The sequence below is a fragment of the Falco peregrinus genome, chromosome 17 (assembly GCF_023634155.1).
Source record: "Falco peregrinus isolate bFalPer1 chromosome 17, bFalPer1.pri, whole genome shotgun sequence".
Taxonomy (NCBI): domain Eukaryota; kingdom Metazoa; phylum Chordata; class Aves; order Falconiformes; family Falconidae; genus Falco; species Falco peregrinus.
In genome coordinates this window covers 556,679-583,680 of record NC_073737.1, presented here as the reverse complement: position 1 = coordinate 583,680, position 27,002 = coordinate 556,679, and the positions used below count along the sequence as shown (strand labels likewise).

Genomic DNA, 27,002 nt, shown 5'->3' with positions numbered 1-27,002 from the left:
TTAATTCTCGGTATAACCCAGTTGCTGTGGCCTGCATTTCCATAACTGGTGCGTTTTTCATGCTTCAGGTTTTGGTTCCCTTATAGCACCTTCAAAAGCCCTATAGTGAGTGCTCGGCACGTTCAGACTCTGGCTCCATCAGACTGTCTTGCAGCTGGGCAAGGGCAGGCTGTAGGGTTTGTGTGCATGGGGGAGCCAGGCAGTGCGAAGAATTACTCACCAGCTGCATTGAGGGATGATTCTTCCCTGAAAAAGTACATGAGGAGCAGTGCCAAAATCCTCCTCTGTCATGCACAGCAAAATGGGCACCCAGGCTAGGGTCACCCTGGGTGTATCGGCTTGCAGCTGTACATGCTCCCTCGGGGCTCTTGGGAGCGCTGGCAGGAGGGATGCGGAGGGAGGTCATTGCTGCTTTTCTCCTGATGTAATTAATAAATGATGCAGTTTGGGCTGCAGCTTCTGGCAGGGTGTGGGGCTGGACCGTCCCCCAGCGGGGAAATGGGAGGGATGAAGAGTGGGGAGGGAAGATGCTTCTCCCACAGGTGGCCATGGTCGGCTGGCAACGGCGAGGAGAGCAGCTGCGACTGCGGAGCTGGACGCTGCATTTATTTAATGGTGCTGAACGCTGAGCTTTGAGTGAGGGTAGATGGGGCCAACAGCCCTGTCGGGGTCCAACAGGAAATTTCTAGAGAAAAATAACCTCTTGTGCAAAGTGCTAGGAAAGCACCACTTGCATGGTGCCTGTCTGTGACAGCAAGGCTCCCTGCGCACCCTCTGCAGTGCCAGCAGCACCAGGATCAGGTTCACCCACACGGGGAGAAAGCGCTTCAGGGCCAGATGCAGCTCCGGGGAGAAAGCAGGGACTTTTTGAGGGTGCAGCTGCAGGGACCCCACGCTGTTCTGGGTGGCATGGGGTGGGGGGAGGCGAGTGTTTCCTGCTCCCCAAATCCACCCTGCACTGAAGCAGCAGCTTTCCTAAGTGATGCTCCTGCAGGAACGGCGGCTCATGTCCGGTCAGTGCCACGCTCCGGCACAGCCCAAGAGCCGGGTGAGCACAGCCCCCCCGGGCCCTCGCCTGCCCCGCTCCAGCGCGTTGTTTCTGCAGCGGGCTGGAGGCTGCTCTGCTGTGACAGACTGTGGTTTCATCTGCTCCTGGGGCGGTGACATGGGCCTGGAGCAGAGTCACACAGAAATGAACACACATGGTTTCAGTAACAGCATTTGGGCAATCTTCTGCAACATGGAAGGGGGGGGGGGGGGGAGGAGAACCTCTTTGTTCTAAAAATGACCCAGGCCATAGGAAATGCTGGGGGCTGAGGCAATGTGTTTACTTAACAACACTGTGTACAGCAAGCACTGAACAGGGTGCAATTGCTCTGGGAAGAAAATCTGCAAATGTGTAGCACTGGATCCTCAGCACTTAAAATTAAATAAAGGAAAGACCCTGACGATACAGCATCAGTGAGGGGCATGGAGCTGGAGGTTGGGGTCACTGGCATTGCTTGGAGGCGAGTAGAGCTGGTGCAGAGCTCTGCAGAGTTGATCCCCCGGGCTGGGTGTGAGCACCACTGACTGTCTGGGCTACATCGGCTGAGCCAGGTAGGCACCTCTGGGGTGTGGGTAATGGGCTCAGATGACTGACAAACAAATGACTAGTTGATGCAACTGTGAAGTTTTCTGGGTGACCAGGCAGTGCCTGCAAGCCCAGCACATGCCTGATTGCCCTGGGCTTCAAACGAGGAGGTTCATGAAGATGGCAAGGACCCTGAGACCACATCACAAAGGGGAGCAGTGGCTGCTCTTGGAAAACATCAATTATTAACTCCAGGCTTCGTTTTTGCAGCTTCCTCAGGTGAGGAGGAACCCCAGGGCTCCACGAGCACACGAATAACTGTTTGCAGGGTTAACTGCTGGCTCCCCAGAGACCTCACCTGCTGCAAGGGTGTCTGCGGTGTTTTGGTGAGCGGTGCAATTCAGTTTGGACACCCAGCATAACCTCTGTGTTACCTGGCAGGGTTTGCCCCTCTCCCCCTGCAAGGCTGGTGTGCCAACCCCATCGGGCGCTTGCTCTGTCCCGCAGTGCTGTGGTGTTTTTGCAGGGTCCGGATGGGGGCTCATCCTCTCCAGCCTCCCCCCCTTCCTGCGGTGCCAGCTCTGAGCTCTGCCACTCCACGTGCATGTGCCCACAGAGATGCGTGTGCATCCTTGGGCTGGTGTGAAAGCGTGTGAGTGCTCTAACTGCTGCTTGGGGAGGGGGGAACGCATGGGGCAGTCGGCTTGGTGGAACCTGGATCTGAACCACAAATAAAACCAGCGGGGATTGCTCTGGTTTGATGCAGAGGCTGGGGCAGTTCACCCGAGACGCATGCCGCTCTCGGTCACGTGCCTGTTATCTGCCCTGATGCTGCTGTATCTGACATTGCACCCCATAATAAGGCCGTGGGAGTAGAGCAAGGTTCTGTAAAGCAGCAGTGAAGCCCTGTGTGGTTTGGAAGCCCTGGGATTCTGTGTCAGTGTGAGGCCTAACTGTATGGCAGGACCACCGGAGCGTGCCCACCCTTAACTTCCCTTGCATGCGAAGCCACTTGCTATTTTGAGCATCTTGCTGGTGGCGCAGGCGCTGCTCGCCCCGCTGCGGGCTGGCCCTTGCCCAGGTGGGGTCTCGGTTGGGGTGGTGGGTCCCGGGTGGTGGTGGGGGGGGGGGGCAGTTTCACGTGGTGGGGATGCAGCTGTTCCTCACGGGGCAGCTCGTGGGGGGCCTGGGAAGCATTTTGCCCGAGCGTCCCGGTGTCGGAGCAGGAGCTCTCGGAGGGCACAGATGTACCGAGCAGCTTTCTGCCGAGTTTGCGGGGGGGGGGGGGGGGTGGGGGTCTGCCTGGATGGCCCTGGGGCTGGGCAGGGGCTCTCGGAGGGGCTCGCCCACCCCGCGGCGAAGGTGCAGCGCTCCGGGCGGGCAGCGGGACCGGGCTGGCCCCAATCGGGACCCCCGCGGCGGCTGCCCGTGGGGGCGCACCCAGCCCGGCGCCGGGGCCGCTGCAGGTGCGCGGGGTGCAGGGGCGCGCAGCTCCCCCCGCCCCACGGGCCGCCCCCCCCGCGCCCCGCACTCACATCCGGGGCCGGGTTTGCTAATGGCAGACGTAATTAACCCGGAAAAAAAGCGGCGGCGGAGCCAGGGGCACACCCCCTCCGCCCGCCCCCCCCCCGCTCGGCGTGCGCGCCGCGCCGCAGCCCCCGGCCCGCCCCGCCGGCCATGCGCGGGGGGCGCAGCCCACGGACAGCGCGGGGTGAGTGCGGGGCGCTGCGCGTGGCCGCGGAGCCGCCGTCCCGCCCGTGCGCAGCGCTCCCCTCTCGGGCGCTTCTTGGAGGACCCCGCGGGGGTGGGCAGGGGGGCCTCGCTGCCCCCTCCTCCCTCCGGCGCTGCCTCTCAGCCCTCCCCCGGCGAAGGGGCTTCCGCGGGCTCGGGGCGGCTGCAGGCGCTGGAGCACCCCCCGCCCCGCCCGGCGCTGGGTGGCTGCCGTGCCGGGGGTCCGGGGGGGCCCGGCCCCGGGGTGGAGCTGGGAAGCGGGGCTGCTCCGCCGGTCCCGGGATGCGGCAGGAACTCCAGGCTCCGCAGCTGGAAGCATCTGGAGGGAAGAGGCCGCGCGGCGTTGGCGGCGGTGCCCGTCGCTCCTGCACGTTAGTGCTGGCAGCGTGGGCGTGGGGGGGCTGGGGGCAGCGGGGCCTGCTCCTGCTGGTAGCCCCTGATTTGGGGGACGGGGTCCCTGCGGGAGGCCCGGGGGTGCTGCACGCACTGCTCTCTGCTGGGGTCTGTGGGGTCGGCAGCAAACGCACGGGGAGCGTCGGGATCTGCAGCGATTCCGAGCGTTCTCCTGGCTGTTTGTCTGTGGGGAGTTGGAGAAACGCATCCTTGCTGCTCCCAGCCTGCCTTTCAACAGGTTAATTATTTAATTAAGGCAAACGTCTGGAATTAGCATGAGTTAGTTGCTGGGCTCTGCCTACACCGTCTGCCTCGTGTGTCAGCCTGCGGATCGATGGCGGCGGGGTGAACGCTGGAAACTCCTTTGCAAGACCAGGTAAAAGGAAGTAGTGCTGCAACCGCTGCGGCTCGCAGCCATCACCCCGATCTCGCGGAGCTGCATGGGGGCAGTGGGCATCGCAGCTTGCAGCCCCTGTGAAACGGGGGTACCCGTCCTGTGCCCCAGCCAGCACCAGGGCAGCTCAGATGGGTGGGTGAGAGGGGAGGAGGATGATGATGCTGAGGCTGCTTGCTGGGGCTGCCTGCAGGTGCAATGGGCTGTGCTTTGGGGCGAGGTGGCGGGGAGATGCCTCTGGCCAGTGCTGCTGCAATGCTTGGAATGCCAGGTCTCATTGCCTTGGCTTTTTCTGCTGCGGGGTGTCCCTGGGTCACGCTCCTGTGGCTGTAGCTGTGCTGTGAGTGCCAGGAGCTGGGCAGAGAGGGCATGGGCAGCCGTGACGGTGCAGTGAAGCGCTGGCGTCCTGGGGGTGCTTCCTGGAAAGTCTGGCTGTGTGGCTGCACACGAGGCCTTGGAGCCAGCAGTGACTGCAGAGCGGGGCTCGGGAGCCGTTTGGACGGTGCCCTGCACCTTCTGCTCTTCGTGGGAAGCGCTTACCTGGATCTCGGGAGGCAGGCGAGAGGGTATTTTTTGCTGTAAACCTTCTGTAGCCTAATTGCTCTAGTCATCTTGTTAACTGAGCCAGAAAAGGGTTGTCCTTTTTGGTGGGATATTATGACTCTCAAAAAGCTGGGAAGTCATTTGCTTCAGAGGTGGGGAAGAGCCCTGGAAGTCTCCAATGTGCTTGTTACAAAATGGTGTAAATTCATAAATGGGATCTGGTCGTGAGACCCTGAGGGCCTGATTCGGTGGCATGCTCAGGAAGTTCAAGTCACTGGATGGTGGATTAGCCTCCATGAGTCGGGCATGTGCATCATCGGTAAACCTTCCTGTGCCCAGTGCCAGTGTGGTGTCCATTGTCTTTCCGTAAAGGCTGCCCCCTGGAGCACCTCCTCACAGCGAGGCCGTCAGGGACTCATCCGCACCTTTAAATGATGCTGATTTTCTGTGAAGTCCCTCTTACTCTCCCCCTCAGGTTTAGTCTTGTGTCCTTCCTACAGAAAGCACAAGTTTGAGTCTCACATAGAAATATTTGTGACTGGGAGTTTACAAAGTGCTGTATAAATAGCAAAGGTTATTGCAAACTGAGGATTTTCCAGCCCTCCCGGGGTTCCTGAGGAGAGGGAACAAATACCCACATGCTGGTGGAGCTGGAGATGCTACTTTTATCCTTTTCCTATGGAAAAGTGCAGTTCTCAGTGGCTGCAAGGAGACAGACAGTTCATGTCCTGCAGGCAGTGGGATGTGAGGGGACAGGGAGCCTGGCTGGCTCAGGGGAGTGTGGTCTGGAGGGCAGAGTCTGGAGCAATTGCAATCTCCTCTGCCCAAAGATTTTTGCATATCCAAGTGCAGTCTGAGGTCAGCTGGAGCAGAAAAGTTGAGCTGGTTTGTGGGCTTTCAGCCCAGCCCGTGTTAATTAAGGATGGCAGGGGGAGCACAGGGGGTCCCAGGAGGCGTCCCATGGGTCTGGCACTGCAGCCCTGAGGGGCTGGGGGCTCATCCCTCTGCTGCCTGTGGCACACCTCAGCTCTTTCTCATTCCTCTCATAAGCAGAAGTCTCTGGACTTTTATTAGCAGCAGGAGGAAGAGATAATTTATGAGGCCTGGTCTGAACGTGTTGGTACGGTTGAGGGCACTTGGGAATCTGCTTTCTGTGTGCTTCCCCCCGCCCACAAAAAAAATGCAAAGTGCCCACATAACCTTTGCATCAGGGCAAACGTGTTGTTTTAAAACAATCTCTTCTACTGAAGCAGTATGATTTCCCTCTCAGCAAAGCAGTGATACCCATCTCTGAAACGCTGATGATAAACTCTGAGATCCTCACAACAGGTTGACTTGTTTTCTGCCACCTCTACCTTTGCAGCTGCACCACAACTCTTGCACAATGCTTGCCTCTCAGGGCCCCACTCCACTGCAGCCATTCGGTTCAAAAATAGTATTTCCTCCTTTTCTGCATGAGATCTTTTATTTGTTCAGCCTCGGCTCGTGGCACCTGTGCAAATCACCCCTCTTCTACTGGACAAACCACACTGGGTTCAGCTCGCATCCTTTCGGTAACGGCCACCTCCATCGCTGCCTGCCCAGCCTGAGCCGCGGCGAGGGGGCTCTGCCTGGGCAGAGGGATGTGCCCGTGGCTCTCGGCGCTGCCTTCGCTGCCAGCGCATGGCTGGGAGCGATGGCGCAGTGGCTGGGGCAGCCCCACTGCAGGGGTGCTGGGGGGCTCCCCTCACCGTGGCTCTAGCTCTGCCATGCGCGGTGGGCGGGAGCCGCTGCCAAATTCAAGCGGTGGCAATGTGCACCCACTGCTGCTGACTCAGTGGCTGCTGCGGGGTGGCTGAGGGCGACGCTGGGCTCCCCGCGTCTGGTGCCCACAGGGGACACGAGCAAAGCCTGTTTCGTGGGCACACGGCTGCCACGCTCCCTGGTCTGGCTGCTCGGGGCCGTCGTGCCCCGTCCCGTCCCGCGGCAGGCTTGGCGTGGCGTTTTCCCTGCTTTGGCAGAGGAGGTTTGTGCAGCGGCTGCCCACGAGGTTGTCCTTGCAGCCCAGCTCCGCTCCTCCACAGTGGCCGGGCTGGGCTCTGAGGTGACCTCCGGGCTCGCCTTGGCTGGGGGCAGCGCTGGGGAGGGTCCGTGCCCCTGGCAGACCTGGTGACACGGCTTGGCCCCGCGGCGATGGGTCATTGTTTTCCCTGCTGACTCTGCATCCTGGCTGCACAGATTTTCTGCTGGAGTTGCAGATTGTTTTCCATTTCCTGGGAGTGTGCTCAGGCTCTCTCTAGCGCACAGTCTGCTTTGGGATTATTTTTTGTTGCAGTTCCCAGGGACCCGGTATCTCCCACCAGATCCTTTGTGGCTACTTTGTCCTCTGTAAGTGGGCTGCCACCCCACGTTGCTGAGCTCTCCGGGGGGCAGCCGGTGGGATGCGACCATCACTGTGATGGAGTGGCTGGGGGCCCAGGACTGTCACTTGGAATCAGTCTGTCACTGCGTTTGTTCAGCACCGTGCAGCGACTGACTCCATCTGCAGCTCCCGGGTTTCCAGAGTCCTGCAGTTCCTTGCTGAGCTATTTTGGTCCACCTTGCTGGTGTGATCTACCCTGCTCCTGCCTGCACCCGGGGCCGGCACGCTGGCACCCCTTCTTGTCACCAGGGCGTGTGGGGTGACGTTCATGTTTGGCAGCTTCCCCGCAGCGCGAGCGCCTGGCGGTAGCCGTTTGACTTTGTGTGTGTTAAGGGCTGTGGAGGCCTGGCAGCTGCAGCAGGAGGTTTGGGCAGGTTGGGAAGTTGGACCTGCAGGTAACTTGGCCAGCGGCCGTGGGACTCAATGCAGAGGAGGGGGCTGGGTGAGGAGCGAAGCCCCAGCCCCACCTTTGAGCCTCGTGCAGGCTTTCACGCCTTTCGAGCTCGCTGGCCGCAGGGGGGTTGGCAGCTCTCGGGGCCAGGGGGCCATGTGCACCTCTGTGGGGAGGGACGCATTTATGAAAAAGCCTCATTTTTCAGTGAGGGGAGGCAGCTAACGTGCTCATTTGGACCAGCCCTGGCAGGTTGCCCCTTCCCTCTTGTGAGCTCAGATGCAGGCTGGGCGAGTGCACTGGCATCGCAGCATGTCTGGCACCAACAGGTTGAGGTGGCCGTGGGTGCAGGAGCAGCCTCTTGGGGAGCTGGGGCTGTGGGAGCAGAGCACCCACCTCTCCCTGCCTGTCCCTCCTCCGCAGGGTGATGCGAGAAGGAGCCCGGCATGCCGTACTTGGATCGACAGAACCGTATCTGTGGGTTCCTGGACATTGAAGAAAATGAGACCTGTGGCAAGTTTCTGCGGAGGTATTTCATCCTGGACACCCAGGCCAACTGCCTCCTGTGGTACATGGACAACCCTCAGGTAGGGTCCCATGCTGCTTGGCCATGGGCACGTCTGTGGAAATTGTTGAGGAGTGTGTAGACACATCCCAGCCTCCCTGCTGGGCTGCCGTGGTGGAGGCATCTCCTCCGGCTCCCCGAAGGACGATGCTGTCTGTCAGGGTCTCCTGTAGCTGATGTGGCCCCGACCAAACTCCAGCAGAGCAGCCCCCCGGTGACTGTTGTGGGTTCCAGGGCTGCCCTGCCACCGACACCTTGGAGGAGCCTATAGAGATGCTGTGCCAACGTGAGGTGTTACATCTCCTTGTGTCTTAGTGTAGAGACAGTGATGACAAGAAAGAGGAGAGGTTATCTTAGAAATAGTTGTCATCTTGGAAGTGGTATCATGCAGCAAAAGCTCTTAGACCAGGAGCTGGGTAGCTGGGGGAGATGGAGTCTGTGCCTGTTGTGCCCAGTGTCTCTGGGAGCTGCCCCAGTGCTTGCAGTCAAGTTCAAAAGAGCCAGAGCCAGAGCTGAGCTCTAGGAAGACCCTCCTGGAAACCCCACGGTGCTCAAGTGCTGCTTGTAGGCTGGGGAGGCACCTGCCTTCCTGAAGAGCATCTTGTGGCAGATTCTTCATTGCCTTGTTGCAAGGGGAAGCACTCAGCTGCTCAGCTGCAGCCTCTGGGCCGGTGGTGGCCCAGGCTCCGGCTCCCAGTGCCGCACTGGGGAGTTGGAGCCCAGCTTGCACCTGAGGTGGGGCTGCCCGGGGCTGTGAGCAGGACCGGGGAGGGCATGGTGCTTGGCGCCGGCTGCTCGTAGGGTGTGAGATGAACCAGGAGCACGCAGAAGGGAAGCAGCCGAGGCCGGCAGCGTGGCTGTTGCTTTTGCTGCCTGACCCCAGTGATGCTGAATGACAGCCTGGCTCGCCTCTTCTGCATTCTGCCTGTCATTTAACTCCCATTGCTCATTAAATGTTTTGCAGAACCTGGCCATCGGTGCGGGTGCTGTCGGATCTCTGCAGCTGACCTATATTTCCAAGGTAATGTCGGGGTGGGGCGAGGGAAAATGAATGCTCCCTGTTGTCCCTGTGTCTGTGCAGCTTTCCCAGGAGAGGTGATGGCTCACCCTGGCAGCGCCTGAGGCAAGGTCTCATCCTGCCCAAGCCTGTGCCCTCCTCCCTGGGACAGGAGCCTGGGCGGGGAGCGGGGAGCATTGCTGTGGCACGGCTGATCCTAGCGCTGGGACTGGTGTTCGGCCTCAGCTGCCAAGCGGCATGGGATGGCTGCGAGGTCGGGGTGCCGGGCAAAGAGGAACTGCTCTGCTGCAAGGAACGAGGCTGAGTGGGGCCAGGCGTGCGGTGTCGGTACAGCTGGACGCGGAGCTGGTGATGGCTTGGCGCTGCTGCTCTGGCACCGGCCCGGGCCAGGGTTTGTGCGCGTACTGCGGAGCCCCTCGGCACTCAGTCCCGGTAACGCCGGTGCGGGGCTGCCCGCCGCTGGTCCTGCTGGAGCCCCAGGTCCGCAGCAGGCGGCTCCTCCAGCCCAGTGAAGACAGGGAGGTAGAGATGGTGCCAGGATCCCCCTTGCAGTGGGTTTAGGAGCACCAGTGCATCGAGAGCGGCACCCTGAGGGATGAAACCTCTGGAAACTTAGTCTTGTGTGTGTCTTAGTGGCATTATCTGGCTTCCACGGGAAGGCAAAAGTAGTGCAGTCAGTGACAACTGTTGCAGGGCTGGTGACTGGACCGCGTTGAGCCGCGGCCATGGAAAGCAGAGCTGCCACCATCCTCCTCCCGTGAGCTGCCCCTCGGCTGCTGCCGGGGGAAGTGGGGGGCTTGCGGCCACTGTGCCAGGCTCAGCTCCGTGCTGGAGCCGGATAAAGAATTGGACGGGTCTCTCTGTTCCTGCTGAATCATGATTTATAAATTAAGCGCAGATGAAGCAACGCCGGGAGGTTGAGCCTTCCCCATTTCAGAAGGAGCCTCACTTATAAATTATATATGTTTTAGCCTAAATGAAAATTGCTGTAGGACAGCATTTGGTCATAAACTGCAGGACTGGGTTATGCCAGCAGCTCTAACTACCAACGGTAAATATGCCAGAAAAATGGAGGTTTGCTTGAGAAAACATATTTAAAGCATTATAGACTGGCTCTGAAGGAGGAAGCCTGTCAGAATAAATACTCCATGAATGCTGTGCTTGGAGCCCCGGGGAATATTATTCTTATATAAATGATTCCTACTCTTTAGGGAGAAACCACTGCTATTTTCCCTCAATTTTCTTAATTGCTGACAAGAGCGACTGTGTTAGTCCAGCAGAAACTCGCATTTTCAAGGCCTTTGAAAGCTTTCTGTCCTTTGCTTTACAGTGCAGCCAGTGCCGGGGGGGGACAGCGGGAGATGAAAGCCCCGTCTCTGCGCTGACCTTCCCCTGGGACCACGCGTTCGTTGCCACATGTGGTCTGCGTTATGTCTGATACGGGCCAGTTCCTGAGAGCTCGCGCAGCTGTGCTGCAGCTCCTGGGCTCATGCCATGCATGTTGTCCTCATGGGCACGGGACATGCCGGCACCCCGAGGGTGGTGCTGAGCATCAGCCTGGCATCCGTGCTGCAGGGGGTCCTGCCTGGCATTCCCGGGGTGGCGGAGCCTGGGGTGGGAGCGGTGGACTGTGGGCTCCCACAGTGGCACGCAGCCGGGCTCCGACCGGGAGGTGCGCAGGGAAGGTGTACTAACTGGGTCCTGCTCACCGGCCGCATTCATTGTCCCCTGATGCGGGCTGGCTGGCTCTCTTCCCCATCTGCAGACGGGGGTGATCGGGGGGGCTGGGGAGGGCAGGCGGTGCCTCCCCCCGTGCTGGAGCGGCTGCTGGCCAGGGCATGGTGAGGCTGCCACTGGTGGTGTGCCGGCAGCTGGGCGCTCGCCCCTGCACTGACACTGCAGCACTGGTGCTGGGCTGGGGGCTTGGAGGAACCGGGAGCATGGACTGAGTTGGGAGCTTGGGCAGCACCAGTTCTCCTCCATCGTGGCCGTGTGTGTGGGAACTTTCAGCTCTCACGTGTGCCATTAGCCTGTGCTATTATCTTTTAAGTTTTTCTTTAATTTCCTCTGTTGCAGGTTAGCATCGCCACCCCGAAACAGAAGCCGAAAACTCCATTCTGCTTTGGTGAGTGAGGGGGACCCCCGCGAGGCTGTGCCAGGGAGGAACCCCACAGGAGGCTGCAGCTTGGGTGTCTCCCCCGTGAGCCCTCCAGGCTGCTGCTGTCCAGACCCCCTGGACCTGCCTGCAGTGTCCTGGCAGTCAGGTAGGGAAGGGGTTGCTGGCAGTGCCTGGCACGTTGTGCCAGAGGGCCAGTGCAGGGCTAGTGCGAGCCACAGGCCCATGTGGTGGCCCTGTCACTGGGACTGCCCACGTGAGATGCACAGACAGAGCTTGGTGAGGGAGGCAAGACCCTGTGGGTTCCCTCCGTGACGGTCCCTCAGTTTTGCTGTGCTTCTGAATCCTTTCCGTGTGCCCCATTGTGCTGCACTACCTTGTGCAATACAGATTGGTTTTTTTTCCATTTTAATACCTGCAGAAGCTTCTGCTGCTGTGGTGCAAGGAAGGGATGTTTGGTATCCAACTGCCCCCCCCCCCCCCCAACAGCCTCAGCCCTACCCACGCTGCCTCAGTGCCTCGTGTATGAGCTATGAACTCGTGTTTAAAGCAACAAAAATGATGGCACAAGCACATACTTGTCCCAAGGGAACGAGGTTGCCTTTGCAATACTTTATGACAAGGGATGTAGCCCAAGACAAAGACCAGAGCGCATGGCACATCCCCCTGTGGGTGTTCCCACCAACGGTTTGGATGGGAGTTAAAACCTGAGAGCTGAGTGAAGCGAGTCCCAGGGGGCCCTCAAACGCCCTGTGCAAGGGGCAAACTTCAGCACCAAATTAAGCCCTAGTCTGGCTATGCCACAGCCTTGGCTTCAGCCCTGCCCTCCCCAAGCTCTGGTGCAAGGGCACGTCCAGCTGCTGCATCCCTGCTCCATGCCCCAGCGCTGGCCCCTCAGCCGCTGTTCCATGCAAGAGGTTACGAGACCAGTATCTGCAAATCACTTGGTCTGGGCGTTGAGAGGTGCTGTATTGTTGATTTATTGTTTGTTTGATTAATGCTAAGCACTGAATGGGGTTCCCTAACTCTTCTTCTTGTTCCCTTCTTTGATAGTTATCAATGCTTTATCTCAGCGCTATTTCTTACAAGCCAGCGATCAGAAGGACCTGCAGGACTGGGTGGAGGCGCTGAACCGGGCCAGTAAGATCACGGTAGGTTGCGTTATGCTCATCTCTGGTGTTGCTGTGTCCTGCCCTGATGGCCCACTCGATAAGCGCCTGGAAGAGCTGCGCTCTTCCTTCTTGCAGTGCTCTCCTCCTGCATCGCCTCCCGGTCCCACGCGGGGAGCAGCTGTGGCGGCGGCCAGGCTGCCCCTGGCCCAGGAGCAGGTCTGCGTCAGACTTCCCAGGTTCTCTTCTGGGCTAGAGCCGAGGCACGCTGGGGAGGGAGGGGAGCACAGCTCTGAGCTAATGGCTGCAGCATCTTGTCCTCCTCTGGAGCTGGCTCTGCTTCTGGTGCACGCCTTGCTTTGCTGTAACAGGGGCCTGTAGCTCCCAAAACCCCCTCATTCCCAGGGCAGCGTGCCCTGGTCCCCCAGCCAGCCCTGCGAGAGCAGAGAGCTCTGACACAGGCTGTGTGCTGGTTTGGATCTGCGGGAGGGATGCTGCGAGCGGAGGAGGGATGTGCTGGGGACGCAGCCTTTCAGCACGCAGGGATGGACGGCTTTGCTGTCGCCCTTTGTAAGACCAGAGCTACACGATGACCCCTCTCAGGGGTCTGGCTCCAGACTGAGGAAGTTCAGCATCCCCAGGGATCCTCCTGCTTGGGATCTACTTTGCTGTCGTTTGCTTGCCCATCTCTGCCCTCCCTGTCCAGCTGCGGGGGGGTGCGGCAGCTGCACCCAGGGAAGGTCCTGCTGGAGCCGTTCCCATCCCCGCTGCTCTGGGGCCGTTTCCCTCCTGTTGCTCTTGCTGGCTGGGGTTGTGCGTAACGACTCCTTGCTGTGGCTGTCAAAGGGCATCTTTCTTGTGCCTCAGTAATTTATTTACTCAGTTTTTATTCTTCCTGGAACACAAGGTCTTGTGATGAAATGTAGCAAATGCCCTGCACTGTAGGGCACTGCAGGGCGGATTGTGCCTGGATCTGAAGGATTTTTTCTGCCATCTCCTCTCGTTCGCTCTTGTGTCCATATAACCGTAAACTAATGGTCACTGACCCAGTAACTCACAGAGTCTGTGCTCCTCAGCTGCCCGGTGCTGCTGGCGATGAGGGATGCTGCTGTGCTCCCTCTCCCACGCAGTGAGAGCAGGAGCACAGTCTGTGCTGGGGCTCCTGGGCTGGGTGTTTGCAGGATGGATCCTTCCCAGCCTGGGGTGTGTGGGATCCTGCAAAAGGGTCAAGGGCATAGCAGGCTTCAGCATAACCACAATTAGAAGCATTGCCAATGTTTAATGCTAGCACAGTTTTACTAGATCATGCACTGATGCCTGTTGTTTGTGGTTTGCAAATTAAATATAAGGAAGAATCATGGCAAACAGTTTAGGATTGGGGCCTATCAAATAGCTTCTGAGTTTTTTTTAAAATCACTGGAGTGCTGTGTTGTAGTCCCTGTGGGAAACTCATCTACAATGCCAGACCTGGCTTGTATTTTCTTTTTTTATCTGCAAATACATTAAATGTGACGACTACACGGGCTCTGGCTTGTACCTTCTCTTTTATTCAGGTGATAAAAGCCCTCCTCCAAAACTGGGTAGGAGTTGTAACCAGAGATGTTTGTCTAGGTGTGCTACCGGAGTACTTTCCTCCAGGGTAATTGCTTGCAGGCAGCCCGTGTTGCTGAGGTGGGAGCTGGTGTGATGGTAGCAAGAGAGGCATCTTCTCTTTCTGCAAAAAAGCGCTGTGGCTTTCAGACCCTGCTGTTGGCCAGCTCTTCTCATCTGGCTGTGTCCCAGCTGGCCGACCGGCTTGTCCAGCCCTGCAGGGAGGAGTTCTCGCAGGCCGGCTAGGAAACACAGGGCTACCAGGATGCGGGTGACGCTGCCACTCTGCCCTGCGTGGGAAATTCCTCTCCCTGCTCTGCAGCTTCCCATCGGTCTCCGTTTGCGCCTGGGTTTTCTTGGGCTGCTCCCAGTTGCAGTGGCTTCGTCACCTTGGCGTGGGTGGAGGGGGACGGAAGGGCATGGGAGACGTTCTGGCTTTCAGCAGTGTTCTAACCCTTACCAGCCTCTGGGCTTTAAGTGGTCTCCCTCTTCCCCGGGCTCTGCTGGGGGGGTGTGCATCACACCGAGCACACCCGTGTGCGCTGTACGTTGGGTGCACGCTGCTGCTGTCTGAGCCACTTGCCGCGGTGGGACGGGAAGGATGGGGCAGCAATTCGGGCGTTGCTCCTGGTGCAGAGATCCAGGTTCAGCTTCCGCTTCTCACGGAGACTTCTCCTCTGCTCTTGGCAAATCGGTTCCTGTGTTTCCTCACCATGTGCTGCCTTTGTAGCCACAGCGCTGGTGGCTGAAGGTGTGAGGCATGCAGTGGGCTGGTGTGACCGTGACAAGGGGCTCTGCTCAGTTCTGCACGAGGAGGCTCAAGCTGGTGGCAGCGCTGCCCCACGTTGAGTGCCGAGCAGCACCTTCCCCCTGGTGCCGCTGCCTGCAGAGATGCAGCTCCTTCCCTCTGCCTCTGCCCACAATGTCTGCATCTGCGTTATGAAACAGTTTCCTCCGGCTGGGCAGCCTGTGCCGGCTCCAGCCTCCTGCTTGCCCACGTTGCTGGGGCAAGTGGCCGGTGCATGCTGGTGGTCTGCACGGGGCTGTGCAGTGCAGGCGTGTGGGAGCCCACTGTCGTCTGGCCCCTTGCTCTGATGGCAGCGGCGTTTGCGAAGCACTAGCGATGGCACGCGAAGGTGCCGCTGCCGCCTGCCCTCTGCCCGCCGCTGCCTGGCTGTTGGAGAGCACCTGGGGCCCTGCGTGGGCAGCGTGGGCAGCGTGTCCAGGGGGTGATGGGGATCTTGTCCTTGGTCCTTCCTCCTCTCCTGCCTGTGGGTTTGTGAGGTCTCAGCGCAGCCCTCTGCCCCCCAAGACTTAACCCAGGTCTCAGCCTAAATGCGAGTCCAGCCGTCCGCCTGGGGGGACTCAGGGCAGCTGCCAGCTCTGCTCGGCCGGCGGCCGATGCACGGTGTGGCTTGCACGGGGAGGGCCGAGTGTCTGTCCCTGTGCGCTTCAGGGTGGAAGGCAGGAGGGTGGGTCAGAGCCAGAGACCCCGATTAATGGCATTAGGGAAGTGGAAGTGCAGGCAGAGTCAGGAAGGACATCTTGGAAACCCACCTTTGTATCCAGGGCCAGGTGCTGGAGGGGGGAGCTGGGAAGGGTGAGTGAGGGTGCCAGCACTGGGAGCCGGCTCCCCGCTGCCCCGGGGTGCGGGGCTGCTCGCAGCTGAGACACAACCTGCCCGGCTGTGCGTTGGCAGGACACATGGGTGGTTTGGTGTGTAAAATAGTGCCCGGCTGTCTGCTGCACCCCTGCGGACGTGCTGCTGCTCAGCCTCGTTAGGCAGACGAAAGCTCATCATTAAACCTAGCTGTCCGTAGAGTGGGGACAATTAAAGGAGCCGGTGTCCCACAAACACATCGAGCTGCAGAGGTGAATCACAGACTCCTGTGAGGTGATGCTTAATTATTCACCACCTCTCATCTCCCATCTCAGTGCCTCCTGCAAACCGCCCAGGTGTGGCCCACACCCTCCTTAATTGGGGTGGCTTGTTCATTTATTATTTTTTAAAGGGACATTGCTGCATTTAGGTTGGGAGGACAGAGAGGATGGTGGCTGGTGCAGGTGTGGGGCTGCCCAGCTCGGTCACACCTGTGCCCTTCACCACTTTCTTTCCTGTAGGTGCCAAAGGGTGGCAGCGTCCCACTGGCCACGGAGATTGCGAAGCCTCCAGTGGTGCCCCAGGCCCAGGAGAGGAAGCCCCAGGTGGCCTACAAAACCGAGATCATCGGGGGGGTGGTGGTCCACACACCCATCTCCATCAACCAGGTGAGCTGGCAGGATCCGTGCACCATCCCAGGTCCTGGGGGTAAAATCCCTGTGACATCAGCACTCCGCTTTGGTCTCTCTGTTCCCGGAGTTTTAAGAGCCGCTCCTAATGGGGATAAGCAGAAGAGGTGGCACCTTTCTCCAGGGCATTCCCACCACACCCCGCTTTGATGTTCCTGCACTTCGCTGCCGGGGCCCTTGGCATTTGAGCCGGGCTTGGAAGGGTCCCTGCCTGCGGGGTGTTGTGTCAGGCTCCTGTTGTCGCTGTCCTGCCAGCACGGGTGTGCTGCCTTCCGAGGCGAGCAGGGCGAGGGTGGCTGGGTCTGCAAATCACTTGTTGCAAATGCTGCTTGGACTGCTGCTTTGGGGAGGGAGAGCACAGGGAAAGCGCCTGTCGGGGCGTTGTTACCGCTTTAGCATCCTGCTGTGCCCCACCAGTATTAAACAGCGCAGCAGATGAAGAAATACTGTTCCTATGCAGCAGCGATGGGCGCTGCCATTCTCTAACCATGTGTCAGAGCAGTAGAGCTTGTGGGCATGGGTCCTGCAGCGTGGCGCTGGGCTGGGGTCTGGGAGGGTCCAGCCTTGGGGCTGGCGGCAGTTGCTGGTTTGGGCTGTTGGGGAGGCTGGTTTGCACTTTCATTTCTGGAAACCAGTTCGGTGCCTGCAAACCCTTCCCACTCAGGGGTGTATAAATAGCTGCACTTAGCACCCTGTAGCACCTCTCCTTTGTCTTGCTCTGAAATGTGATGAGAGTAGGGAGTGTGAGGAGGAGGAGGAGGACAGGAGGCTATGAATCTGTTTGGCTTCCTGGCTGTCCCACACCATCAACCTGCACGTCGTGGGTCCAAATCCCCTATTGAGGTGCCTGGGGCAGAGGGGCCCCATGTCACTGCCCCCACCAAAGCAGCCAGAGGGACTGACCCATCCTGCAGATGGTGGCTGGTACCTCTTGCCGTGGCTCTGCACCCCCTTCCCTCGGCACGTGGCCGGGTGTGCACGTGGCTCTCCCCATCTCCCACCTTTGGGCACTTGTCTGGCTCTGGGTCTCGCTTCACCTCTTAACAGTGGCAGCGCTCAAAATAGAGCAGAGAATTAGTTCATTGCAGTGTTTTTTTTTCTGGCAGGTGCTTTTAATACTCTCCTGGCTGCAGGGTTTGTCAGGAGCAGGGTGCAGAGGTGTGTGGGGTTGGTGCTGCTCCCAGGGTTGGGCTAGCAGCCATCCCTTCCTGGTGCCACTGCCCAGTGGGATGCTGCTGGACCCTCAGCCCGGTGTGTGAGGTGGGGAAGGGCAGAGAAGGCTGTGCCTCCCTCCGTGTCCCTGGGAGCCGTGCAAGTTTGCAAACAAGTGGCAGCAGCCAAACTTGCAACTTTTCTTCTCTTGTTTCAGTGAGTTAAAGCTCCTTTTTCCTTCTGACCCTTGACTCTGCCTCCCTCTCCCCCCATGCCACCACCTCCTGAGAGCCACGAGCTCTATCCTCAGCCCTCGCACGATTTCTTCCTTTCACTGAGGGTTTTTTTAGAGGTGGTGCATCAGCTGCCGGAATATTTTCCGTGCTCTTGCTGCTTGCCCCACGTGAAATGGCTATTCCCCTGCTGCAGCTTCCTGGGTGCGTCTGTGGTTTCCTGGCTCTGCCCCGGCCGCCGCTGCCCTGCCACAGCTCGGGGGCTGCAGCTGGGAGCCCTCTGCTCTGGCTGCGCCTGCAGACTGGCTGGCAGCATCAGCTGGCTCCCAGGCATGGTGCTCCCTGTCGCAGCAGCATCCCCATCCCTGGGTTTGGACACGTACATGTGCAATGCTCAGCAGAGCTGGTGCCACCCCAGGCGAGGGGAGTGGGTGGCTTCCCCATCCCGGCTGGGCTGGAGCTCTGCTCCGCTGCTCTCCGGAGGTGCTGGGCAGCAGTTTGGGGCCAGCCAAATGGCTGCTTGTGTCTGTCCCGGAGAAACCAAGGCAGCCTCTCGAAGGTGCTGGAAGGAGCAGCGCGGGCAGGTCGCTGGTTAACCGCACCGGCGCGGGGGCCATATAAGGCTGGTGGTAGCGAGAGCCGCCCCGGCTGCTATGGCAATTCTCAAACCTCAGCACAGAGCTGGAGGAAGGGGTTGGAGGGATGGGGGAAGGACATGAGCACAGATGTTTCATCTCAACCATCCTCTGTGCTGCCGAGGGGGAAGGGAGGGCACTGCTGGGGGATGGGGCAGCGCAAGAGGGTGATTCTGGCAGCAGGGCAGGAATCTGGCCCCTGGGATGCACTGGGAAGTGCTTGACGTGATCCAGGGGATGGGTGCTGGGCACACAGCTATGTGCGCAGCCCGCCTGTGCTCATCGCAGCGAGCATTGCACTTGGCAAGAGACAGCTTGGGGCAGAGGAAGCAGGGTTAGTTGTTTCCACCTGATCCGAGAACATCACAGTTCCTTTTGGGAGAATTTGGCTGTGCAAATGTGGAGCGGAGAATTCACGGCTTTCCTGAGCAGTTTATTCCCATGATAGATTGTCTCCTCCAGCTGGAAAGCATCCCTACTTTCTAACTTGGGTTTGTCTGGCTCCAGCTTCCAGTTGGTGGGTTTTGCTCTGCCTCCCTCTGCCAGATGAAAGAGCTCCTTGCGTTTCCCCCCCGAGGGGGTCTGCAGTGCAGTCGAGTCCCCTCTCAGTGTTTGATAAGTGAGGCAGATGAGGTCCTTTAACTTCCCTGCTGCAAGGGATTTTCTTCAGCCCTCAAATTACTTTTCTGTAGCCTTTCCAATTTCTTAATGTTGTTTTTGATATGTGGGCACCACAATAGTGAGTAGTACTCGGGCAGCAGTCTGAAAAGCTGCATGTAATGAGATAAAATCAGCTTTTGACTGGTTTGCTCCCCTGCTCGTGCGCAGGCACTGCGATTAGCCCTTGGCTTGCAGCGCTGTGCTCGGGGCTTGCTTTGGCCTCTTTTCCCTCCAGCTGAGGTGTTCTGCCTTCTAGCCCTCCCGGCTTTCTCCTGGCTCCCCGGTGACTCTGCTCTCTGGTTGCAGAACGGCGGCGATGGAGGGGAGGGCAGCGACGTGGCTGCCCACCCGCTGCTGCGGCGCTCACAGAGCTACATCCCCACCTCGGCCGCCAAGCCGCCCACTGGGCCGCCCGTCCTCAAGAGCGGCTACTGCGTGAAGCAGGGGAACGTGGTGAGTGCTGCGGGTCCCTGGTACCGAGCTGGGGGGTGGCCCTGGGCTGCCTGCTTCCCCCAGGTTGGGGATGCTCTGGGGAGAGCACCAGAGCCAGCACCAAGTGGTTTCCTCCTCTTTTCCAGAGGAAGAGCTGGAAGCGCCGGTACTTTGTTCTGGATGAATTTTCCATCAGTTACTACAAGTGCGAGCAGGTGAGCAGCCCCGGCATGGCAGCAGCTGCTCCCGAGCCGAAGTCTGGGGCCGCTGCCCTGCTGGCGCAGGGGGCTCTGTGGGAGGCGCAGCCTGGCGCTGCCCGCCCAGGAGCCAGCCAAGCCCATCACTGTCTCCTCTCACCTCCGCAGGACAAGGAGCCCTTGCGTTCGATTCTCCTGAAGGACATTTGCAAGACCCACGAGTGCCTGGTCAAGTCCGGGTAACGCTCCTGCCTGTGTTTGCCCGCGGTAGCCCCAGGTTGTTCCAGGCTGGAGCAGCCCAGGGGAGCCGCGAGTGCTCCAGGTGCTGGGGCAGCAGCTCCCTGAGGGGCTGAGCCCGAGGAAGGCAGGGAGGGAACTCGTCTCCCTCCTTCGGGGAGCCCAGAGGGCCCCCAACAGCAGCTGCTGCTGCGAGACGGTGCCGGGCTGAGCTGTGCGGCCGCTCACTTGTTTCACAGTAACCTAAACATTGCCTCTTCATTTTGCTTTTAAGAAATTTCTTCCCCTTCAGCTCCCCCGAGTGGATCGGGGAAATGTGGCGGGATGCAGGATATTGTCTGTCCTCCCTCCTCCTGCCAGTAGCCGCCTCTGTTGGGCAGGGGTTCTCCTGCAGCTCCCTTATCTCCATAGATTAAGGAGTGGGGGCCCTGCGCAGTAAATAGCATCGTGCGGTGGAGGAACAGAGGTGTTCATAAAGCAGCCGAAAGCCACATATGGGTGTTTTCCTTAAACTAGCACAGGTGGCTACACAATGTCTTGGGAACAATTTATTGCAGTGAATACTGAGAAAATTAAAGTAACTTCAAGACTTGCAATGAAAAATTAACTGAGAAAAAAACCCTCTGTAGCTACAGTAAAATGTAATTTATTAATGTATCCTTGAATTGTTTCTTCTTAATAAGTCAGAGAAGGCTCACATTTAAAACAAACTGTAAATGAGATGGGTTACAGTTCTGGGGAGGGGCAGGGGTTTGCATGCAGACAGCAGAAGCTGGTGTGTGTGTGTGTAGCTGAAGGTCTCTGGGGAGCTGGAGTCTTCTCCAAGTCCTGATGGGATCCAAGGTTTGCCTTCAGCATGTTTTCCCACAGCACACTCTAGAGATGAGGATAAACACAGATTTTTATTTTTATTTTGTTCCCCAACCATGGTGACTTCTGGGTAGTGACCATCTCTTTCTCGCTGCTTCTAGTGACCTCCTGATGCGGGACAACCTCTTTGAAATCATAACGAGCTCCAGGACCTTCTACATCCAGGTGAGGCAGCCGAGTCTGGTTTGTGTTTTCGGCAGCACTTCAGCTCTCGACAGCTTGTGCAAGCCCCGTCCCTGCAAACGGGCTGTTCCCCTGCAGCCTCTGGCCAGCAAGCACAAGCAGATGAGTGTGTAACAGCTTCGCCTGGCGCCGGGGCATGGGCAGCAGGGGAGAACTGCCGGGAGGTTTCACTTCTCCCCTTGGGCTTATTTATAATAGCGGCTATTTGTGTGAGCAGGAAAAAGCAGAGACAGAAGCACGGGGCGATCTGATGAGCATCCCGGGTGCGCGGGCTGCGTCTGCCCCTCGCCTGTGCTGCAGATTTGGGCAGCCCCCTCTGCCCTCCGCAGGGGCACTTGTTGGTCTCCCTCTTGCTGGGCTGAGCTGGGCAGGAGGCGGCAGCAGGCAGGGGATGATGTACACAGGGCTCTTGGCACTGGTGAGTCCCTGAAGAGCACTGGCGTGGCGTGACGTTCCGTGCTGTGGATGCACATCCCCCACACACACAGGCAAAGCCCCAAACCGTGCTGCCCAGAGAGCACAGGCCGGGGGGGCTCCTGGCAGGGTGCAGACCCTGAGCCTCTGCTGCTGCAGGGACTGCTAACACCCCGACAATGGTTTGGGGCTTTTTTTCCTTAAATGCTTTATCTATTCCTGATACAAAAATGCTGCACTGTGAAGAGTGGTTCCCCTACTGCAGGGGAAAATAGGGTGATGTGGTGGTTTTTAAGCAAGGATGAATTATTAGCAAATACACCGGGAACCCTGATAGCCTGTCCGCCTGCGTGCCCATGCTTTGGCGCGGCGGGGATCAGCTCTGGCTGCGCTGGGGGCTTGCAGAAGGCAGGGTCTCATCCTTGCTGGTGTGTGTTGCAGGCAGACAGCCCTGAGGACATGCACAGCTGGATCCGAGTAATCACAGGGGCGGTCCAGGCCCTGAAAAACCGCCCGAGGGTAGGTCATGTCCTTTCTGCTTAAAGTTTAGTGTTAAATGAAGATTATGCCAATGTGTAAGATAATTATTTAGTGGCTTGTGTAAGTGCTGGGTTAGCCCATTTCCAGGACGTGAGATCCCTGACCTCTCTGGGGTGGTTTGCCAGTCACTGGAGAAGTTTCCCTGAAAAACATGGAAAAGGGAGATTCAGCCCTCGAACTGGACCTGCGTGAACCCCGCTCTGCTCCAAGGCACAAGCGAGAGCCCGATAGATGGCAAAGGGCCATTTAATTCAGACTTCCAGTTTGCTTAGGGTTGGGTTTTTTTCCTTTCTACAGAGCTTGTAAAGAGCCTGGTTCTGGTCCCCAGAGCTTTGCAAATTGCTCGCAGCATTGCATGCACAAACCCCAGCCCCAGCCCAGCGCTCACTCTGCATCTGTCCTTGCAGGAAATGTCCTTCATGAGATCCACCTCCATGATCAAGCCTGGGGGCTCCATGGCCCCCTCCCAGCAGAGGCAGGTGACGGAGGAGAGGAGAGCACTGTGCAAAGCCCCCTCCACCTCGTCCTGGCAGCCCTGGACCCCGGTGCCACAGGCAGAGGGGAAGCAGCCGGTGCCGGAGGAGATGCCCACGCTGCTGAGAGACTCGGTGTTCATGCCAGCCTTCACAGAGCGCGATGCTGGAGCTGCGCCAGGCAAGCGCTTGCGGCACAAGTCAGAGCCGCAGCATCTCAAGGAGAAGCCGTTCGCCTTTGACCTGGACGATGAAAGCATCCGGACATCCGATGTCTGACCAGGCGCTGAGCCACCCCCCGGCTCTGTGCACCGCCTCCCTGCCTGCCGGGGGTCCCCGTGGGGTAGCTTGGGGTGTGCAGCCACGCCATGCCCAGGCCGGCTGGGCTCCACGCGTCCGCTCAGTGTCTTGGACCAAGCTCACCCCATCTTCTCAGCAGGGGTGAAGTGGCCCCTTCCCTCCACTGCTGCTCTTCCCTCCGGTACAGGCTCCACCGCACCCATGTCCTGGTGCCCTGCCCTGCCGGGGACGGGGTTCCTGCCTGCGCTTTGCCCCGGGTGGCTCCGTGTTCTGGCTTTGCGGGGTGAGAAGCGCTGGTCCCCAGCACGGCGCAGAGGAGGGGGCATCATCTTCCGCAACCGCATAATTTACCCCAAAATTCAAGCCTGGAGGAAGCAACAGGGGGTCTCGGAGTTATGAAGGGGAGAGTGGCCTTTCTTGTGTTCAGAAAAACATTTTTCACCCTTTTCATGCTGCTCAGCCTTCCCTGGGCAGCTGGGCAGAGCTGTGGAGACACCAGCCCGCAGCTGCCTGCACAAGGGACACACTGCAACTGCCCGTTTTGGCGACTTTTTCCCTAGGAGACCTGCTCTGTGCACTGCCTGACTAGTGCTGTATCAACAGGTCTGTTGGCTTTTAGTTATACCTCTTTACACCGGTGGCCACGTTGAAACCCAGTGCTGCAGGCTGCCCGCCCAGCCCCTCTGGAAGGCTCGTTGATGCTTCTTGGGCAGGCAGCTGGTGCAACAGCGGCTGCCGGCAACAGGAGGTTCCTCAGGTACGGTGGTGGTTTTGCACTGCATGCATCTGGGCACCAGAAAGTCTTGCCCAGGTGGTGAAGTGCTTTTAGCAAAAAAGCAACAAAAGCCAAGTGTTTAATGAAATTGGGAGGGCTTGTCCAGCCAACTCACCTGCTGCCTGCCTTGAAATGGAAATGAGTGGAAGTTTTGAGAGCAACACAAACTCATCATTTCCATAACTAAATAAGCTGCTGTAGAAGGTGTGATAGATAGCGTGTAGAAATTTCAGGTATTCCCTGGGCAGCGAGATCGTCTGATACCTTCACCCCAAAAGGTGTGTGTAGTCCTTTGGCACCGAGCGAGGATGCGCGTCCTTGTCCTTGCTGCCAGCAGCAGGTTGCGTTGCTGTGACTGAGAGCTGCAGCAAGCCCATGCAGGCGTAGGTGCTGCAGCACCTTGTTTGAGGGCTTTTGCCTGGACCTGGGGTGGCGGAGTGAGGAGGATGGTTGGGGCTCTGTCTGTGCCCTGTGGAGAGCAGCACACGTCTGGGTGGGAAAGCTTTAGCCCGGAGTTGTGTTAAGCAGAGCAAGTGAAGGCATCCCTGCATGGGGCTGCTGCACTCTGTGGGCATCCCAGCTGCAGGGGGACTGGCACCGGAGCTCGGGGCGGGGGAGGGGGACGGACTGCAGGGGGTGCCAGGGGTTGTGCGGGGCCCTGCTGATGGGCACAGGGGTTTTAAATGTGCTGGCCTTGGCCCAGTCGCACTGCCACGTCCCACGTCAGACACAGGCACGTTTTTTGCCGTCTTAGATCTACTCCTGCTGAGGAATCTGGGTGGCCAGTGTGGCAGTGGCGTGGCCAGCTTGGCAGCGCCTGGAGTGGTCTGGAGTTAACAAGGCTTCTCCTCTCTGTGGGCTAGTTATCTGTTCTTTTATTTTTGTTTTCCGTCTTTGCTTTTTTTTCTTGTCATTACACGTTCTCTGCTCTGCAAAATCAGCCAGTGTGCTCCCCAGGAGCAAAGAAATCTGTTTTGTCCCTGCCCTTTCCCAGTCTCCAGCTGTTTGACAGCTGTGCTTCAGCCTAGCTTGGGCTCAGCCTGGGATTGAGCGGGGCTTTATCGGTTGAGCTCCAAGCGCTGATTAGCCCGACTGATCTTAACAAGGTTAAAACTGCATCTTCCTTCGTTGATCCCCTTCTGTGTTGGAGGGGCTGTGCCTCCAGCGACAGGGCCTCCCAGATTTGGGGTAAGGGTGGCTCAAAGGGGGTTGTGTGGAGGTGCTGGAGAACACTGAAACTATGAAAATGAGTGAGAATCGATGCTATAATGGTACAGGGTGAGTGTTCGTATTTGTTATTTAATTGTAGAAACCTAGATCATGCTGTTCCTTTTTCTTCTCCTTTTTGCTTTATTTGCACTAGTGTTTGAAATCATTATTTTTTTTTAGGCTGACTTGGTGTTTGGCTCGTAACATGGTGTTTCAGAAATGTCTTGGTAATTCAGTAAGCCTATCAATCACAGAGTCACAGCATTTGGTGATAGCACACTGACCTCATTTCTGGAGAACATCAAATGCAGAGAGATGATGGTTACTTGGTGCAAGGCTTCAAAACCATGGAGTACCAAGTGTTTTTGTTGCTTGCTAATTGGAAAGTTTCTTCGGGCCTGGGATGGTAAAGCAGAAGCTTGTTGCACAATCGGGGTTAATTATCCAGGAGGAGAAACTACCAGTGGCTCCAGCTATTGCAACATTCCTGTTTCTCATTCCCACCCTCCCGCATCCCCAGGACAGCTTGAAGGCTGAATGTGAGACTGAAACAAGCATGTTGAGAGTTGAGCCAGGCTCCATACCCGTCCATCATGCAGGTGGTGTGGTGGGGAGGAATTTCTCTCCCACCCCAAAGGACCAGGCAGATGCAGCCAGACCTCAGTGGAGCTTTGCAGTGATTTTTAAAGCAAACTTATTATCCCCTCATCTCTGCATTTGCTTCCTAGCTGTCCTGTGTGTGGATGAACGCATCCCCCAGTAGCTGCTCCTTTTTGAAGATGAAGCGTGTGCTGTGAGTTTTCCCCGCTTTCCTAGAGGTACATGCAGGTTCGAGGTGTCTTGTGCGGAAAGAGTGGTGAGAGAGATGGGTTTGCTCTTTTCTATGGAAACTCCCAAGCGGTTTCAGCCGTTTGTGCAAGTACTGGCTGTGGATTTCAAGTGCTCTTAGGGCTGGGGTGCCTCATGTGGGCGATGCTCCGTGACTCCCGTGGTGTCGGTTACTCACCTCCCGCCCCTTGCCTGTAAATGCTGTCTGCAGGAGATGGAATGCCCTTTTTTCTGTGTTTTTAAATAAAAAAAAGGAAATCCCAGTCGCTTTCCCAGGCTGTCTGTTTGCATTGTGTATTTTGGGTAATTATTGCTGGGGGCATCGAACACCATCCCTGCCAGGGTGAGGGGACGGGGTGCAGCAGCTGGGGGGGGACCGCAGGGAAGGGAGGGCAAAGGGCCACCATGGCCTCTGCTTTGAAAAAGTTTTTGATCTAGTTTGTCACTGCTAGAAAATAAGGGGACAATGACTAACCACGCGAGAAGCATCCCTTGTTGCCAGAGCATGTGTTTGGTAAAGGACATGAGGCTGGGGCAGAAACCATCCTGTCTCCAAGCGGTGCGCATCCTCCCGGCCTGAGGTGCAAGTTTAATTTTATGGCTGGTGATGCTAAGACAGCTCCATCTATTGCTCATCTTGAGCCCTTCCAGGGGTAAGTGTGGCCCAATAAAACTCTTGGTTTATCTTTGCCTTTCTGAATACGCAGGCAGGAGGAAAGCTGTCAGACCAATACCCCTGGTATTCCTCAGCATAGTCCATGACAGCCTTGTACACGGAAGGAATCTGAGGTCCTGCTGTTAGCTGGCAGCTCCTGGGCTAAGGACATGGGGAGATGTTAATGACCGTGGGCTTTTGCACATGGAAATTTTTTTTCTTTCTGGCTCGCTGCATAATTTTTTCCCCACCGTGGGCTTTTCAGCCCTGTTGTTTCACTGGCCCGAAGAATGTGGTAGTTTCATGATGAAGCCTCTCCCCACCCCAGTGCCCTGAGACCTATTCAAAGCTGCCAAATTCAGATTACTTGTGACCTAAATGGGATATAAATCCCATTCCCCAGAGAGGAGGAGTTGTTGCAATAAACCACAAACCAAAACTAGAATAGGCAGAATTCCCGGCCAAACTGAACCCCGTTGCAGCTCCCTTGGAGGCAGAAGTAGAAGTAACACAGGCAGAAATTAGCCAAATGCAAATGGCTGGAGGGTCCTCAGTTTGCAGAACTGTGTGAGAATGGAGAATGGTTGTTTGCTATATTTTACATCAAATGTGACTGGACTTTTGCATATACGGATTTTTGTGTCTGGTTCTAGCTGTGACTTAACTGCAGCTTCCTTTTCCCGTTCTTATTCAGCTTGGTAAGTTTTCAGACTGCATCTGGTGGGGCTTCCTCTTTTGAGTGTGAGGTTGCTTGAAGCTCCCGCTCATTTCGGTACTGCATGTGCCCTGTGCTGTGGGCTGGAGCCAGAGCGGTGACCAGCATGCAGATGGGAGCTACCCCTTGGCAGCTCCAGCCCCTTCCCAGCTCTGTGATGGCTCCCAGCTGTTCCCTGCAGCTCTGGGTGCAAATGAGCCCTCTGTCACTAATGAGGCAAAGCCGGCAGTTAACAGTTTTGTAAAACACAAACGGTGGCCACTCAACTGTCACGGGTTTTAAGGAACACAACTGTAGCAGCAGGGAAAGGGAATGTAACCTGCTGCCATGGGCAGCATGATGGAACACATTTTGAAAAGCATACTTACTTATGAAGGGCAG

General features: G+C 57.7%; 1 protein-coding gene across 5 annotated transcripts; it reads left to right on the top strand.

The window, feature by feature from the left end:
- Nucleotides 1-1,394: 1,394 nt before the first annotated feature.
- PLEKHA2 (pleckstrin homology domain containing A2) lies at nt 1,395-25,514 on the top strand. Of its 5 annotated transcripts, none has more exons than XM_055820284.1 (13): nt 3,135-3,284; nt 3,954-4,073; nt 7,850-8,013; nt 8,956-9,012; nt 11,086-11,134; nt 12,179-12,276; nt 15,946-16,092; nt 19,100-19,246; nt 19,372-19,440; nt 19,591-19,661; nt 20,631-20,694; nt 21,568-21,645; nt 22,074-25,514. In XM_055820284.1, the coding sequence occupies exons 3-13, from the start codon at nt 7,873-7,875 to the stop codon at nt 22,416-22,418; spliced, it is 1,266 nt and encodes a 421-aa protein (XP_055676259.1). In that variant the 5' UTR covers nt 3,135-3,284; nt 3,954-4,073; nt 7,850-7,872; the 3' UTR covers nt 22,419-25,514. The 5 variants fall into 5 exon arrangements, with proteins under 5 accessions (XP_027636973.2, XP_055676263.1, XP_055676259.1 ...); XM_055820286.1 differs by lacking the exon at nt 3,135-3,284 and adding an exon at nt 3,397-3,675; XM_027781172.2 differs by lacking the exons at nt 3,135-3,284; nt 3,954-4,073 and adding an exon at nt 1,395-1,599.
- The last annotated feature ends 1,488 nt before the right edge of the window (nt 25,515-27,002 follow it).